This window comes from Colletotrichum acutatum (assembly GCF_030867785.1).
Source record: "Colletotrichum acutatum strain CBS 112980 chromosome Unknown BDZ83scaffold_97, whole genome shotgun sequence".
Lineage (NCBI taxonomy): Eukaryota > Fungi > Ascomycota > Sordariomycetes > Glomerellales > Glomerellaceae > Colletotrichum > Colletotrichum acutatum.
In genome coordinates, this window is record NW_026849091.1 from 56,815 (window position 1) to 73,724 (window position 16,910).

The window sequence follows — 16,910 nt, forward strand, 5'->3', positions numbered from 1 at the left end:
CAGTGGCAGCAAAAGAAAGGGCGAAACCATGGGCAGCCCTGGTCTCGAGGATGGACTTGCCTATCGCGGTGCAACGGTTGGACAAGAGCTATTGGCGGTGAATATCCCGTAGCGCAGAGTCTGAGTACGGCCGGGAGGTATGTCCTGCCTGTCAGTGTCACTCCTGTGCTGGGCCGTTTATCGAGGAAATCGTTATCAAGGAGCGAGATGAAGCGAGGGGTTCACAAACTACTTTGGCTTGCTTCCTGTACGATGCTATCTTTCAATCTTGGGCCGTCTATAAATGAGGCTTCGATGCCCACCACCTGGATGAAGTTTGATTTCCGAGAACCTTTGCCTTGGCAGAACGGAAAGTCGCACAACGAAGCAATTCTCTTGAATAAGGTACGCGCTTGCGAAGCGAAAGCTGGAGATCACCGTGACGTACCTAGTGGATGAACACCAAACACCAAAGTCCATCTCGCAATTGGGTTCTCACGCACCCGCCCTATCGACTACTTCGTATCAGCGGCGAGTGGGCGGCCGGCGCGCAAGTTCAGCTCAGGGTCCTCACCACCTCGCGGGACGTTTTCGTCCCTTCGTCTTACTCTCGAGTTTTCCCCCAAAACCGACCATCTTGCGAGCTCACCCAACCCAGGATTACCTACAAACGGACAGACTTGCAGCTTGAGGTGTCGTCACGGGATCGCAATCCCGACAAGCTGATTCCACCCCACCAACGGCCGCGAAGTCGTCCTGCAGCTCCCTCCACTTTATCAGCAAGGTCCCAATCGAGACGTCGCGTGCGCGCATTCCATTCCCGTCTACTGTCTAGGTACCTCGATCCCTACCTTACCGACAGCTTACCCTTGGTAAGGTTAGTTACCTCAGGGTAAAGTACGAGGTGTGGTTAGCAGGCAAACACAGATTCTGTCCAATCAACAAACAGCTTGGACGAGTAGTTGCGGCCTGCAAAGGAGACAGGAGGAATCATCAGGCCGCTGGAGCCACGCGGCGCACGGAACCCTCACCCAATCGCGGCCTGGGAGCACACCACCACAGGAGACTACCGGAGCAATCGTGGTGCTAAGCCGCCTTATCTCCCCCTTAAATCCAGGGGACTCACATACGCCCCTCAGCGTTACGGGCAGCAAAGCAGCAAACGCCGCTCCGCCAGCGTGCGGGAGAGCCCGGTGTTGGGGCCTAGGGCAGTGTTGGTGTTATTGAATTTCACCTCACCAGCCACCAAGCAGCTGTCTACTGTCCTGAGCGGACTTCAGACGCCCCCCCCCCCTCCACCTCGACGGTCGGGCTTCGCGGATTGTCCGTTGGAGGGACTCTTGTGGTCGCCCCGAGAATTTAACTCGGAGCGCGTCCCACTGGAGCTTCCCTTCGACGCTCTCCATCGCAACTTTTCTCAACGTTGTTACCCTTTTCTGTTCGCTCTATTAACCGGTCCCTGATCTCATCCTACGACTATCTAATGGATTACACCGGAGGCACCGCAGAGGCCGACCATCTCTGCGTCTTGGTCCATGGGGTGAGTTTACTTTTACACCTTACACGTTATTCCCTGTCTTTTTCTCCCTTTCTGCACCCGTCTGCAGTCTGCAGCACCGTTTCCCACGACGTCATGAATGTTTCTGAACTAACGCAACGCCGCCTCGGCTCCATAGCTTTGGGGTAACCCCAACCACATGGCCCAGATCGCCAAAAGCTTGCGCGCCAAGTACTCTGCCGACAAGCTACACCTGTTACTTGCGAAGCGAAACAGTGGCTCTTTCACGTACGATGGTATCGAGCGTGGTGGTGAGCGCGTGTGCGCCGAGATCGAGGAGGAGCTGCGCCTCATTGAGGAGAAGGGCGGCAAGATCACCAAGCTGAGCATCGTCGGATACTCGCTCGGAGGTCTCGTCTCCCGCTACGCAGTTGGCCTACTTCACTCCAAGGGCATACTCGATACCGTGGAGTGCATGGTGAGAGAGAAATCTCTTGATGCAGTAAAGAACGATGACGACTAACTTGTGGTAGAACTTTGTGACTTTTGCCACGCCACACCTCGGCGTCCGTACACCACTCCGGGGATGGCACAATCACTTGTGGAATGTTCTTGGAGCTCGCACCCTATCCATGTCCGGCCGTCAGCTATTCACCATCGACAACTTCCGCGATACCGGCCGACCACTCCTCGCCGTTTTGGCCGATCCAGACTCCATTTTCCTCGCCGGACTGAAGCGATTCAAACGTCACACTCTATACACCAATATCGTCAACGACAGAAGTGCCGTACACTATACCACCGGCATTACCAAGACTGACCCTTACACCAACGTCGACAAGATCAAAGCCAATTTCTTGGACGGCTACGAAGATGTTATTCTCGACCCCAATCATCCCGTGGCGCCAAAGCCAAAGATCTCAGAGCCGGCCACATTTTCGTCTGTCGCCGGTTCAAGCTGGAAATGGATCAAGCGCGTTCCCTTCGCCATTGCCTTGACGATTTTCGTCCCCGTTGGTATAATTGCGTTCCTATTTAGCTCTGTTGTCCAGACGGTCCGTTCATCGAAACGCATTCAATTGCACGAAAAGGGGCTCGCAGGAGTGGCAATCGACGAATACCGCGGCCCGCTTTGGATGAAGGAGATTCGGGAGGAGGTCGAACACGTGTACGAGACTCTGAACAGCTCGCAAGACCAAGAGTTCCTGGGCAGTGAATCGGAGGAGGATCTGGACGAGGTCGAAATGGATCGCAGCACCACGCAGCTCCTGGCTAGGGAAAGGCGCATGTCGGTGCCGTCGCAGCCTACCCTCGCCTTGGCGCCCTACCAGTTCCAGATGATTCAGGCCCTCGATTCTGTGGGCTGGCACAAGTATCCTGTTTGGATCCACAAGGACAGGCACAGCCATGCTGCCATTATTGTGCGTTGGGAGAAGAAGACATTCGGCGAGGGCCACGTCGTGCTCAAGCACTGGCTTAACGAAGAGTTCGCGGTCTAGACGATGTGGTTTTGGTGTTGTTTTTTGGAATCGGAGTTGGAGCTTGGAGTTGGAGAAGCGATGGGTTTAGAGTTCAAATTACCTCTTGTACAAATTATGTTCAACCGTGTGTTTCTTGCACCACAGATTTTTGATACCTGAGTGATTGTCGCAGCTAGGTTATACAGTCTAAGCAGATTCAAATGTGAGCTGTCTGCTTGCACTTCCCGTATGAACCTAAACATTACCAGAGAAGGCGTGCTGATATGTATCGTTCCAGTCAGATGTTGCCTACTATCTTTGGATACGATGATTCTGGTGAGTTACCCAGCACCAGGTAGGTCCGGTCCATAGGGTCCCAAATCGCACCAACACGTTATAAATAAACACCCTTCAACAAAGTAATAACCTTATACGATTATCTCAGGCTCGGAAACCTTCCATTCGCAGAACCGTTCCGTCTTGTCCCCTATCCTCCCGCTTCTTCCCTCTCACCCGTGACCACCAACCACAACCCTATCAAAAGTACCTTTCCCTCATCCCGCACGAATCGGAGCGTCATACAGACCAGGATACGGCTTCTCGCTTAAGCAGACTGGCAACCCCGGCTATCCGGGCGGCACTAGGCTTGGAACAGGCATGGTGTCCACAGGGGTCTTGCACCCCCCCTTCCCCCTCCGGCTCTCCCCATCCCCCGGCTCTTGATTCACAAGCCACACAGGTGGTCCGTGGGCGGAACGAGAAGTCGAGGACCAATGGGTTTACGATTACGCCGACGGCGCGTTGGGCGCGTTGAAGGGGGGTGCACAAGTCCAGTGCGTCGTTGACGGCGGGAGCTCTTCCTTTGACAACCGCGCACATCATCTGGGGAAGAAGCCAAAGAGCGATTCTTTCTGGTTGCCTTTGCACAGTTTTATTTCTACCTAAACCTCCTAATGTCCACCGCCGCAGCGATATGCATGTACAGGTTATGATCACGCACCTCACTTCACGATGAAGACGTCGAAACTAGCAAAAGAGACATCAGCGCTGTTCAACAAGATGGCGGCATCATCGCCGCCGCCGGCGCCACAGACCCGCCGGACGACGAGATCTTCGCTCGCGCGGTTCGCATACGCATCGACTTCAACGTCTGCGACAGAGTCCAAGACGACAGCTTCGACGACAGCCACGGAAGCCGCGCTTCACGATATAGTCCTAGGCGTCGCCGACATTGAAGATGCGGTCCCCGACTCGCGGAGCAGGAAGCGCAGACGGGTTGTCAAAGAGGAGGAAGCACATGGCGAGGAGAGTGTCACAGGTGAAGCAGCAGCAGCAGCAGCAGCAGCACCACCACCACCAAGAACGACAGCAAAGTCACGAAACAGAATCAAAACCGAGCACATCGACACCGAAACCACATCACCACCAACCCCTCCGAAAGCCCGCAAAACCCGTAAACCAGCACGCACAATCCGCGGCACGTCCCCCTCCTCTACCTCAGCACGCGTCGAACCCCCAACAGACTGGTTGCAAATCTACAATACAGTCAAGGACATGCGCCTCCACGGCGCCGCGCGCAACGCTGCCGTCGATACAATGGGCTGCGAACGCCTCTTCCACCCCGAGGCCTCGGAACGCGACCGGCGCTTCCATATCTTGATTGCGCTCATGCTCTCGAGCCAGACGAAAGATACGGTCAACGCGGTGGCGATGAAGAGGTTGATGACGGAGCTGCCGCCGCACGAGGAGGGCGCAGAGGGCGGTTTGTGTTTGGAGAATGTGTTGGCTGTGGAACCTGCGCTGTTGAATGAGTTGATTTGGGCGGTGGGGTTTCATAATAATAAGACAAAGTATGTTGTCAGTTTTTTTTTAGTTTTTTTTTTTGTTGCTTTTGGCGATGGATACCCACGGAGAATGGTCCGGTTTGGTCTGGGTGTAAGTGGCAGGAAACCGAAAATGCTGACGTTGAATGTCCTAGATTTATCAAAGCAGCAGCCATCGTCCTCCGCGACAAATTCAACAGCGACATCCCCGACACGATCGAAGGCCTCACCTCCCTACCCGGCGTAGGCCCCAAGATGGCCTACCTCTGCCTCTCCGCGGCCTGGGACCGCACCGAGGGCATCGGTGTGGACGTGCACGTGCACCGCATCACGAACCTCTGGGGCTGGCACAAGACGACGCAGCCCGAGGCGACGCGGCACGCGCTGCAGAGCTGGCTGCCCAAGGACAAGTGGCGAGAGATCAACTGGCTACTCGTCGGGTTCGGGCAGACGGTCTGCTTGCCTGTCGGGCGCAAGTGCGGCGACTGCGAGCTCGGGCTAGGCGGGTTGTGTAAGGCGGCGGAGAGGAAGAAGGTGAATGAGGGGCGTAGGATGAGGGAGGTCAAGGTTGAGGTGAAGGAGGAGAATCATGGAGACGTAGTCGTCAAGACGGAAGAGGTTGTCAAGGACGAGCAAGTCATTCGTGATGCGGTTGTGAATCAAGAGACAGGGCAGTCGGAGCCGGCATCGGAGCCGGCGGTTGGTGATGCACCGGATGCAGCCGTGAGTACGGATGCACCGCGAAGAAGCCGCAGGAGCGGTCCATCTCGATGACAGCTAGAGCAAGATAACGAAGTTAATGTACAACACTTGTCGTAAATGAAGCCATTGGCCCATATCGTCATAACCACCAGTTGTGCGGTGTCCGTACGGAGACGGGAATGTGCACAATCAACGCTGGGGCGGATATCCCAGAAATGACGTGCGGTCCGCCGGCAACGACAAATCGACCACGCGACCAGTGAACCAGCGGAATGACCGGGGTCCTACCTGTCTCGTTCTCGGGGGTCGGTGGAGAAGCGGGGGACCCGAACAGACTCGGAGGAATTCCGAATTTCGATGTTTGCCTGCGGAAAGGGCAGTTGAAGAGTCATTGCCGTGCCTGCCGGTCACTCCCGACACTGTGTGTACTGTGTTGTGGTGAGTTGTCAGCTGGTCCGTGCAGGATACTGCGTTGAGAGAAGATGAAAGACGGTGGCAGAATGATGGGGGCGACTATGAGATGTGCGAGATACGATATCGGAGATAGGCCGGGATAATCGGTATTCGCCCCGTTGTATGTATGTAGTGTAGTGGGCAGCCGCAGCCGCGCCCATGCTCTGGTCCCCCGTGGACCCGTGGTTCACTGGTGCCGTCATCGTCGTCCACTTCAATAAGGTGAGCAGCTTTTTGTGACGTGTGGAAAATCGGCGTGGGCGGAGGGTGGATGGGGATGGGGGATGGGAGATGGGCGGAAAGAGTTGTGGCTGACTCGCGAGGTCAGAGGACGACGAAAGCGGCCATATGAAGCACGGCGTGCCACGGCTTGCAGGGGAACCTAAGGGAAAAACAGAATTGTCTTTGCCCGCCGCGCGCCCCCCTCCTCCTCCGCCTCTCCTTTCATTGATGTTCTGGAACAAGGAGGTGACGGAGTGAGGAAAAAAAGGGTCAAAGTTCTGACGCACTTTGTAATGTTCGTCCGTGGTTTCATTCGGCTGAAATGGCGGATAACTCTCCGAACAGCCCCCGGTGTCTCGCGGCCACTCCGCTGCCGGAACTACCACTGCCACTGCCACATCGTGTGGCACGGCGTGGGACTTGGTGGTTCATAGTGAGTTTGTTAGTCATAAAGCATGCATTTGTCAACAGGCAAGGAACACGGATTTGGGCAGTGATGAAAACTGAGTGAAATGGTTTGAAATCTTATCAAAATTTGATGGCCAAATTCTCCTTGGCGGCCGCTCCAAATGAACTATACGCCGGTACGCCTTGCGGAGGAAGTATGATGCCGAACTATCCTAAGCCGAAGTATGTTACACATCATTGGTGTAAGGATTCGGACGGGATGCCGCTCTGAATCGTGCAAAAGACGCGGAAACCAAACAGGAACGCTGTTGTCGCCGCCGTCGCTACCACTGCAGCATTATGAATGCGAGCTGCAAAATCTCGCAAGTAACTGTGTCGAAAAGAACTGATCCATCGCACTGGGCAGAGGTCCAAAGATATGAGGAGGACGTGCGATAGGAAATGAGCCTTGCGCCTCAAGCTGGCCTAACAGCTCTCGGTATGGTGTAATCCATGCTGGATCCGGCCTTGAGGGCTAACTCGTGGCATCTTGCCATATGTGTTATGACTACGCGAGCACCATGGCGTCGTGCAATCTGGATCGGTCTCGGTGTTGTCGATCAGATTATACCCCACGAATGACTTGCGTGCGCTCGCTCTCGAGTTGCGCCGCATTCCGCTCATGTGATTGTTTCTTGCACTGAGCAGTTGAGTTAGCAAATGAGTCCTTCATCTTGCAACACAGTGTCGAGTCCTAATAACCATGAGGATGGTGATCCAGAAGTAGAACTTACGTCTTCCAAGCCGTCGCACTTGTGGTCCTCTAAGAGGCGGTGCTTGCCACAGAAGTGGCCGTTGCAGAATCCACAGTCGCCAACGATGCGTTGGGCAGCATCCTTGCACTCCTTGAAGGTGCAGCGGATCTTCTTCTGAGGCATGATGGGTGGTTGTCAAGGAGGGAAGACGATTTGTTTACGGATGTATCCGTCGGAGAGCGACGTTGGTTGGGTTTGTAGGCTGCGGTGTCGAGAGACGAGGTCGGACTTGATCGCAGACGATGACTCGTTGGGGTCCAGCAGCTTGCGTGGCGAGGCGGGAGGTGTGAAGAGACCGAAGCGGGATGAGGGAGACGTGAAAGAGAGAAGAAGAGAAGAGAAAAAAAGGAAATCAGAGGTGGTGAGTGAGAGTAGAAGTAATAGAAGAAGACTGGAGGCGAATTGTGTCAGTCGGTCAATGATGATCTAATAAGCAGAGAGCAGGACCGGGTCCAGGTCCAGCCAGGCAAGGCGCCAGGTCGAAGGCGGGAGAAGCGCTCACAATGACAACCAAGACAAGACAAGGAACAACAGACGTGGAGCAGGGGACAGGGTGGCTGGTGGAGCTTTGGGTCTGGTCTGGGGAGGGGGGTGGATTATGTTGTTATTTATTGGGAAAATAGACATGCAGGGCACACTTCATCGGAGGCGCCAATGCAGGATTGATTAAAACGGAGACCCAAGCAACGAGGCGAGGCGTTCCCAGGCGGCTTACCTCACCACTTTCAGCCTGTGAGTATGCCACTCTTGGGTGGACTTTGCAACTCCACGGCCGGGAAGAGAGAGCTTGTGGCTGCGGGAGTGAGCGAGAGTTACTCTGAAGTCTTCAGTTTGGACGGTGGGGGGTGTGACCACAACACCACACACACACACCTCAGGGCCCTCGTCGTTCTTACCTCTTCCTCCTCTGCCTCAGCCAGACAAGTGGAAGCACCACCCGCGCTACACTAGATGGACATCTGCTGAGTTGCGCTCCGATGCGCTGCCATGCAATGCACGGCCAGACCATTCTGCGGTCCACGGTGTCCACGGTGTCCCCAGTGCCATCCATGCCACGCAGAGTGCTAAGGTAGCCGTTTCCGTTTGCGCATGCAGAACCCAATAGAACAATGACGAGGGGAGGTATCTGTCCTTGGCCTTGCACGAGATACGGAACTCGAGGTCGTAGCAGAGATGCGGTGTCCGTAAACTTGGGCCAGATGTTGGGCCCCCAGCCAGCCCGGCAGACTATTACTACGTACACCGACGACAACTCGTCAAGTAATGCGTTGGGAAAGGTACTGGCTCCAGTTGCAGCGGCTCCAATTGCAGTGGAAGCGGCGGATATCGGTGCACAGCCATGTGGGTGTGAGAGGTCAAGTGAAAGACCAGAAAATCCAGGGTAAGGGGTATCCGTACAACAAGAAAGAGAGGCTCGACTCACCAGAGTCGAGGTTCCCTGTTCTTTGTTCAGCCGGAACAGTGGGTGTTTCCCTGCTGCGAAGAGAACAGGCAGTGAACAGCGTACGTGTGCGTCCGAGGTACCCAGGTACCATCCGTATAACCGAAGGAAGGTCTTCGTTGGTGGTCAGGACTCAGTACCTAGTGGGTGTAGTCAGCCGTAGGTTGGTAGATCCGATGGGGCGGGGGTCGAGACAACGCTGATGGGGACGATGGAGTCAGGGTCGTGTTCAAGGGTGGGCGAAACGAGAGAGAGAGAGGCGTCGCTCTGGTGGCTTTGAGCCTCGGGATTACTGGATTGGAGAAGGGAGGCTGGCGCCTGACGCTGACGCTGACGCTGATGGCTCGGGGACGGGTACGGTAATGACGCTGGCGCTGGTGCTGGCACTCCAAAAACTGTAACTGGCGGTGTTGATTTGTGTCAAATGGGCACCAGGATAATGCCAATGACACTGGTTGACGGTTTGTGAGGCTCTGAAAGCGGTGAATGTACGTCGGGATGATTAATTATTGTGTAGACTGGATTGCACCGGATCGGACTGTGCCTCGCGCCTCTCGTGTGTCTCTCGTTCCGTCGGGCATTCGTATAAGTCCTGCCTTCGGTGGCTACTTGACCCGAGTCAATGGATCACTCCAGACGGATCAGCCCCGGAACAGTTTAAGATGGCTTGTCGAGATTATCGACCAATGTTGCCAATGCCATGGATGATGGCGTTGGGGACGAAATAATCTGGCGCGGTGGCTGACGAGGGTTCACTGGTGAGACTGAATAGGAACGAGGGTGCTGAAAGTGCGCAAGGTATCCGTATACCAGTAGAGTAAGGTGGTGCCGAGTGCCTCGATTCTCGAGGCAAGGATGCGAAAGGTGATGTACGTCAGCGGTGGTTTGGTGATAGAAGAAATGAGGTGACTTTTGAATGCTAGCGGCAGCAAGACGACGGGATTCGATCCATACGGCCTTGCCAACGACGCAAAACAGACTGCAGGAGGGTGTGATTTGACAAGTTTCCTGGGACTGAGTCAGGTAGATGTAACGCGGTGAAGGCAGATGTGAATACTCCGTACCAAAGTTGAACGGTGCAGAAGTCGAGATGTAGATCGGCCTACCTTCCTGTTAGACTGCTTACCTTAGGTACTCACGCACTACAGCAGATGCTCCGGGCGAGTCAAGAAGGATGTTGCTCAACCACCCTGACTTCCACGATGCATTAGGCAAATAAATTGTGCAATTCACTCGAATGTACGGATACAAGTCGATTGAGTAGGATTTCCGCGGGAATAAAAGGAAGGAAGGAGCTGAGAGGTTTACGAAGAACCAAAAGGAAACTCCCATCAGCGCAGCTGCCGTCTAAATCACAATTGCCAAAGGTACCTGCCTACATTCCTAAGGTGCGTAGGTACCTGCGCTCGCCCTACCTATCTAAACCAGGGCATCGACTCGATCTACCATTCCACACTTCTAATGCCAACATATCGTACGGATATATACTTCAACCTCCAAGATACACTTCTCGCCGTTGCATCGGGACCGATCACCGACCTTCCGTCTACCGATGCATCGCTCACCTCGCCCCTCCCGCCAGTTCCTCGGACTGTCTAAGGATTGCTGATGAACGGGTACCGAGGCCATGTGCCGCAAAACTCAGCAGCCTGGTCTGCCTTTCAATATGTCCAAGTCAAGCAGGCCAATCCTTCTCATCTCGAACAATTGTCAATGAAAGACAGGCTTAGGTGGTTTGCTCTGCTGCTCCAGCAATACATGGCATTGCATGTCACGGCATGGCAATAGTCACTAGCGGCAGCATGGCCTCATGGATCATGGTTTGTGCTGGAGCCCGAGCTGCAGGAGACATCCCAGTTCGCTCTGCACCAGTTCGTAACCTAGGACCGAGATGGCTGGCGAGAAATGGATGGCCGACTGACTTGCTACTGCCTTCCAATCGCATCGCAGCCGCTTGTCACAAGCCATCATCGTCGCTGGCCTTTGTTCGCTCTCGCCAACGGCATCTCCCGCATGAGGTACCGAAAGACTGCCGCAACGTTCCGAGACTGATAGATTAGCAGCAGACAGTTTCCTCGATGCTGCTTCGATACTCAGTCAAGCCAGTGAAGCTCGTCTCGGCCGCTGGAAATTCGTTTGAACCTGCACCTTTCAGTCGTCCCACCCGCTCTAACACTGGCTCAACGTTGATGAATGACGTGCAAACGAGGCACTGCTAGATTCAAGATGAGCCATGGTAAAGTTATCTTAATCAAAGGACAAGCATCCTATCATCCCTTACCGGCCCGAAGTCATTGCTCTGGACAGTTGCAAGGAATAACCTCGCCTCTACTTTCTCCCAAGAGGACCGCCCTCAAGCGTCTCGGGGCTTCCGCACCGCACGCAATGACCTTCTGGGGGGCATTATTCGGTTCCGAACCCAAAAGATGCCAGTGCTGCGACTTCTAGTACCTTAGCTTATTCCGTGACATCAACTTCCCGAGTTCTCCGCGTGGACATGCAACGGCCATCACCAGTTGAGAAATGGTGGAACAGCAAGTGAGAAGGCTACACGGCTGGGCCGAGCGGTGCGGCCAACTCAGACGGAGCAAAGATTCTGTACTTTTTCGCAAGGACTCGGCTCCGGAGATGCACGGCTGGCTGTCCAACAAGTTACGACAACATGTTTCTGCATGCCGAACCGCACCTTGTCTTTGGCTGGCCTGATCTTCCACAGTCACAAGCTGAGTTCTGACAGGTGGAGGGAAAGGTGCCCTGCAATGTGTAGCAGATGCGGCACCGAAGGTTAGGTATAGGTCGCCCCAAGCAGTGCCGCCCAGCCTAGCGCCGTGCAACCCGACCTCCTCCCGTATTGGAGCTGGCTTCCTGCAGCCACTGCATCCAAGCGCTTGGAAGCGGCGCCATTGGCTCTTAGCATGTCCTCCAGGAGGACGATCTTTGATGCAGCGAACTGGCCGAGATATCACGGGAAAGGTGTATATCTGGGACAAATTGCCTGCCCGTCGACAAACGCAGCTCAACGCTGTCCGTTCTCGTTCGTTATACCCTCATACCGAACACGGGATATCCACGGCCATAATCTCGTGTCCGGTATTGTTCTGGAAGAGGGGATGAATCGAAGGATACGAATACCCCGACAAGACGATCCTTGCGCTCCAGTTGTCGACCTACCCCATGTCTGGCTTGTCTTATCTTATCATCCCTGAGGGGGAATTGCATCCTGAGGTGGCCTCGCCTGTTCACGAGACCAGCCAACCTCGCATCGTCGAGTAATAACCGCCTACTTCGCAGAGTGATCGAGGGTCCGAGACCGCCTTGCATTTCGAGCCAGCAAGCCCGCGCCCAACCATTTGAGGCCCGCCCGCCGATGGATCGCTGGAGCAATCGTTGGATCTTGAATCCTACGGTTCGGATGGGAATGGAGAGCACATGTGGGTTGGCAAAAGCCAACTCAAGATCTCTGGCTTACCGCCGTCGGTGTCATTTCTCGCATTCCGCAAAACCCTCGGGAGTGAAACGCCGGGTGCCTTTAGACATGTGTCAAAAATGTGAGTTACACAATCCTTTGCTCAGCATCCGATTGAGGGAATCCTCATTTATGGAGCAGTCCTATGTTTATTTACAGCGCCTCCTATCACCTTCTACGGGGACATTCTTCCCTCTCCAACTTGTCTTCTGGGTTGTCCCCCAACAGTGTTAGTCGATGCTACGCCGGACGTCGAGATTGCCAGTCTAGCCTTGATTGCCCATCAAAATTAGCCATCAATGCACTCGGATCTTGATTTACAATGGGGGGAACCCCTACTGTTCTCGGCCTCCCCCAGTCACAACTACCTCCTAAAATTACGAGCCAAACGGTGAACCGGACGGTTTTGATGTTGTTTCCCGTGCGATTCCCCACGGTTCATTCTATTTACCACCCCTGGCTCGCTCTGTCAAAAAATCGTCCGATTCCCCAGTCCCACTCCTCCTCAACCAATATAACTACTTGGGGTCTGTGGCTTGACATCCGTCTCACCCCCAAAGAAGCAATCCACGGAGGTGAGGCAACAGTGGACAGCAGGCATGCCACCGGTTGATGAGAAATGAGCAAGTATATCGGCACCACGGCTTGACAACGGTCCAGCTAGGCCTTCAGTCAAACAACCAAATAGCAGCCTCAGCAGTGCCCGCACATTTCCGAGACATGTGGCGCGGACAATCTTGCTCAAAGACGTCCGGACAATGAATAATGCGGCCCTTTCAGATAACGTGTAATTAATAGTTGGGATGTAGTACAACCGCAAGCTGGGCGGGAGCAAGAGGCCTCATATTCATGAGAGAGAATAGATGTCTCGGCCGGATCTATGGGATAATCATTGAGACAAAGACGTATTCGTACATGTATTGTGATTCAATGGTGTTTGATGGGGTATGCCGCAGCCTGCCACAAACCTGTTGTTTAGGATCATCTGTCCACCACCCTGTGGTAACAAGATGAAGGCGATTGGAGGAACAGCTACGGTGATTTGGCTTGAAACGGCTCGAACTATCCAGGATACCTGAATCTTCTCTCCAAAGCGGCGAGATAAGCTTCCGTGGTGGACAGCGTGCATCTAGCTTGCTCTTTGGGCCTTTGCCAACAGAACCTGCTGGGTGATGGATCAAACCCGCTTTATCAATCATCCATCAACTCAGGCCACAGCCATACTCTCATCCGATAATTACAGGAATCCTGCGATCCCGGTAGCTAGTGCTGATTCCAGCTACAGTTGAGGTAACCCCAGATCTATTCCGTACAAGCATAGAGGTGGAAGATATGCCCGCCCCCCGCTCTGGACCGGGACTTTGAGACTACCTACGATCGGGGCCGCGCGCCGCCGGATGTCACCGTCGTTGGACCCCGGAATTGTACCAGTGGATGATCTAGAATCTCAATGGAAACAACCAAGGGAAGGGTACACACGAATACAAGTCACGAGAGGTTATCAGCGAATGAGAATATGGAATCTTGACGACATGATGTGAGCAATTTGCTATCGACATATATCGCGACGTTACGCGTACGGACAGGCTGAGCGGTTCCACCTCGTCGCCGACGACCCGGGACCAGACCATCATCACAAGCCCGCCCACCTGGCTTCACAGTTTGGATTCGCGAGGCGGTACTGGGATATCGATTTCACTTTTTTTGTATTAAACTATCAGTATTTTTTGTATTTCAGAAGACGCACCGAGACGGTCGTGCAACCAGAAGCCCGTGGTATATTGTGTTAAGCTTACTTGCGCATGTCGACCACGGCTCTGATGCAGTCGCCTTGCTTCATGGTCTCGAAGGCGTTGTTCATCTCGCCCAGGGTCTTCCTGTGGGTGATGAACTCGTCCACCTTGAGGTCGCCCTTGATGTAGTCCTGCACGAGACCGGGCAGCTGAGAGCGGCCCTTGACACCGCCGAACGCGCAACCCTTCCAGACACGACCGGTGACGAGCTGGAACGCTGTTTTTGGAACGTGGTCAGTTTGTGTTACCATATGAAAGCTAGGATGTATAAGGGGTACTTACGACGGGTGGCAATCTCCTGACCAGCAGCAGCGACACCAATGATGATGCTCTGTCCCCATCCCTTGTGGCAAGCCTCGAGAGCAGCACGCATGACGCTGACGTTACCAGTGCAGTCGAAAGTGAAGTCGCAGCCGCCGTCGGTGAGCTCAATGAGCTTGTCAACCACGGACTGGTCTCCGAGCTGGGTGGGGTTGACGAAATCCGTCGCGCCGAACTTTCTCGACCACTCCTCCTTGTTGGGGTTAACGTCGACGACGATAATCTTGCCAGCCTTGTTCACGACGGCACCCTGAACGACGGAGAGACCGACGCAGCCGGCACCGAAGACGGCAACATTGTCGCCCTCCTGGACGTTGGCGGTAATTCTGGCGGCGCCGTATCCGGTGGTGATACCGCAGCCCAACAAGCAAGTACGGTCCATGGGAGCATCCTGCTGGACGGCAACGACTGAGATGTCGGCAACGACGGTGAACTGAGAGAAGGTGGAGGTGCCCATGAAGTGAAGCAGGTCCTTGCCCTTGCACTTAAAGCGCGAGGTGCCGTCGGGCATGACGCCCTTACCCTGGGTGGCACGGATCTTGCCGCAGAGGTTGGTCTTGCCTGACTTGCAGAACTTGCACTCCTGGCACTCTGGTGTGTAGAGGGCGACGACGTGGTCGCCAACCTTTACGTTTGTGACGCCCTCGCCGACGGACTCGACGATACCGGCGCCCTCATGACCAAGGACGATGGGGAAGGCTCCCTCGGGGTCCTTACCAGAGAGAGTGTAGGCATCTGTTCCGAGGAAAGTGCGTGTCAGTCGTCTAGTTTTCTGGTGTTCTAGGGGCCTTCGGATCTTCATCCGAGACCTCAGGCGGGGGTTGTAATATACCTGTGTGGCAGACACCGGTGTGGTAGATTTCGATACGGACCTCGTGGGCCTTGGGCGGGGCAACTTCGATGTCCTCGATGCTCAAGGGCTGGCCGGCCTCCCAGGCGACAGCGGCCTTGCAAGTAATGGTCTATAGATGATCGATTGGGTCAGCGAATGGGTTCGGGTTGTCAAAATGGCTCCCGTCTCAGTCGTCTCCGTGGTCGTCGAGCTACCCCGCAATGGATGGGAGAAAATCGCAGAGCAGGGAATACAGATGTAATGTATAGTGCTTGGAGTGGGAACTGAGCATACCTTTCCTGCAGTGGAAGACATGTTGTGTGATGATGGTCGATGAGAACCTTGATGGAAGGAGGAAATCGGCACACTAAGCTTAGCTTATAACTGGGCAGGGTACGAGTATTTATTCCAAGGAGGTTGGAAGAAGGAGCTGGCAGCTGGAAGTCCAAGATGCAGGTTGGGCACTGGCAGAGGGGGAGAGAACTGCCGCCGGGTGTCTTTTGGCACCATCTCCAAACCCCACCTTCCCCTCGGGAGGGGAAAGTATCCGTGAGTCTCGGGGGTTCGGGGACTGAGACTTGAGTTAGGTACCTCTCTTTCTCTGAGTGCGTATCTCCATCTGGGGACTGGAGTGCACTTCTCTCTTTACTCGACCACGAATTGAAAAAAGCGGAGAAGTTCAGCTTGTCATTGACTAAGTACTCAAACAAGTAGAGGATAAAACACTACTGACGCCAGCCGTGACTTGTACGAGTCTTGGGTGAGGCGGATGGAAGGGCATTCCCAAACAGCAACACTGGAGTACGTCATTGGACCGATTGAGGTTCTGGGGATGAATTCTGTTGTCTGGTTGGCTGGAACTCTATTGCAAGTCTTCCTTATGTTGTCCCAATTGGCTGCCTGTTATTAGGTACTGAGGTAGGTACATGGTATGGTGGCAGTAAGATAATAGAAATCGAGACCAACGGATGCCTTTCCGACGCACACCAAGATGGAGAAACCGTAGTGACTGCTTTCCTTCCCGAGAACGAAGGCCGAATCACGGCTTGTACGGGCACTCAGCCGGGGGTGGCGGGGCGGACTGTGATACGTATCTGGGACTTCTAAGCGCTTCCACCTCACCAAAGAAAAAAACTGCCCTTTTTGAGACGTTTCCGCCTCCTCCTCTCTTCCGGCGCGCCTTCGGGCTTGCAGCCTATCATTGTTTGAAGACGCAATACAGCAAAAGTTTAAGCCGTCGGGGTTAGGCTTTTGAGATGCTATTAATGCACACTTTTGCAGGCATAGTCCATCGGCGATTGAATCTGGCCAAGCCTGCCCGCCCGCCTTCTGAGGGATGACTTTCCGTGGTTGCCAAGATGGCGCTGAGGAGTACAGCGCTTTTCTTGGGGCCCGCACGTCCAGAGCCCGATTTATGTCCGGGCCTGGAGGTTTCAAGCAGTTTTCTTTTACTGCCTTTGGCAGCTCTACCCTATCTAATCGGCGTGCTGGGCTAGAACGCCGTAACACGGAGGAAGACGAGGGGAGCTCCGGGACGGCTTAGATAAGATAAAAAGAACCCCAGTTGCCCGCGGGTAGGGACTCGACGAAGGGAGATACAAGTCAGAAAGAATGGATGAACAATCCTCTCAGGTAAAAGATAATCAAAGGGTCCATTGGAAAGAAAGTATGGGAAGAGGTGGAAGATCAGGTTGACAACCAAAAGAGGGGGAACCGCT

At 54.4% G+C, this 16,910-nt stretch overlaps 5 protein-coding genes across 5 annotated transcripts; 3 read left to right on the top strand and 2 right to left on the bottom strand.

Moving 5' to 3' along the window:
- Positions 1–1,462: 1,462 nt before the first annotated feature.
- BDZ83DRAFT_585510 (putative serine esterase-domain-containing protein) lies at positions 1,463–2,976 on the top strand (the record flags this gene model as incomplete). Its single annotated transcript, XM_060505852.1, has 3 exons — positions 1,463–1,519; positions 1,656–1,955; positions 2,011–2,976. The coding sequence occupies 3 exons, from the start codon at positions 1,463–1,465 to the stop codon at positions 2,974–2,976; spliced, it is 1,323 nt and encodes a 440-aa protein (XP_060361415.1).
- Positions 2,977–4,268: 1,292 nt separating this feature from the next.
- On the top strand, positions 4,269–6,018 carry BDZ83DRAFT_632254 (DNA glycosylase). The gene is made up of 3 exons (XM_060508957.1): positions 4,269–4,787; positions 4,916–5,890; positions 5,996–6,018. Exons 1-2 carry the CDS (start codon positions 4,492–4,494, stop codon positions 5,532–5,534), a joined length of 915 nt encoding a protein of 304 aa, XP_060361416.1. The 5' UTR covers positions 4,269–4,491; the 3' UTR covers positions 5,535–5,890; positions 5,996–6,018.
- Positions 6,019–7,149: 1,131 nt separating this feature from the next.
- Positions 7,150–7,462, bottom strand: BDZ83DRAFT_585449 (AN1-type zinc finger protein; the record flags this gene model as incomplete). Its single annotated transcript, XM_060505848.1, has 2 exons — positions 7,150–7,224; positions 7,319–7,462. The coding sequence occupies 2 exons, from the start codon at positions 7,460–7,462 to the stop codon at positions 7,150–7,152; spliced, it is 219 nt and encodes a 72-aa protein (XP_060361417.1).
- A 1,788-nt stretch (positions 7,463–9,250) lies between these two features.
- On the top strand, positions 9,251–11,601 carry BDZ83DRAFT_632257 (uncharacterized protein). Its single transcript, XM_060508958.1, has one exon. It carries the CDS (start codon positions 10,559–10,561, stop codon positions 10,838–10,840), a length of 282 nt encoding a protein of 93 aa, XP_060361418.1. The 5' UTR covers positions 9,251–10,558; the 3' UTR covers positions 10,841–11,601.
- A 2,437-nt stretch (positions 11,602–14,038) lies between these two features.
- Positions 14,039–15,507, bottom strand: BDZ83DRAFT_755275 (chaperonin 10-like protein; the record flags this gene model as incomplete). The annotated part of the gene is made up of 4 exons (XM_060514587.1): positions 14,039–14,256; positions 14,322–15,095; positions 15,193–15,322; positions 15,487–15,507. 4 exons carry the CDS (start codon positions 15,505–15,507, stop codon positions 14,039–14,041), a joined length of 1,143 nt encoding a protein of 380 aa, XP_060361419.1.
- Between the last annotated feature and the right edge of the window lie 1,403 nt (positions 15,508–16,910).

Coding starts and splice junctions, on each gene's coding strand:
- BDZ83DRAFT_632254 (XM_060508957.1), top strand. CDS start 4,492: ATGCGCCTCCACGGCGCCGCGCGCAACGCTGCCGTCGATACAATGGGC. Junction 4,788..4,915: donor TTTCATAATAATAAGACAAA/GTATGTTGTCAG, acceptor TGAATGTCCTAG/ATTTATCAAAGCAGCAGCCA.
- BDZ83DRAFT_632257 (XM_060508958.1), top strand. CDS start 10,559: ATGGCAATAGTCACTAGCGGCAGCATGGCCTCATGGATCATGGTTTGT.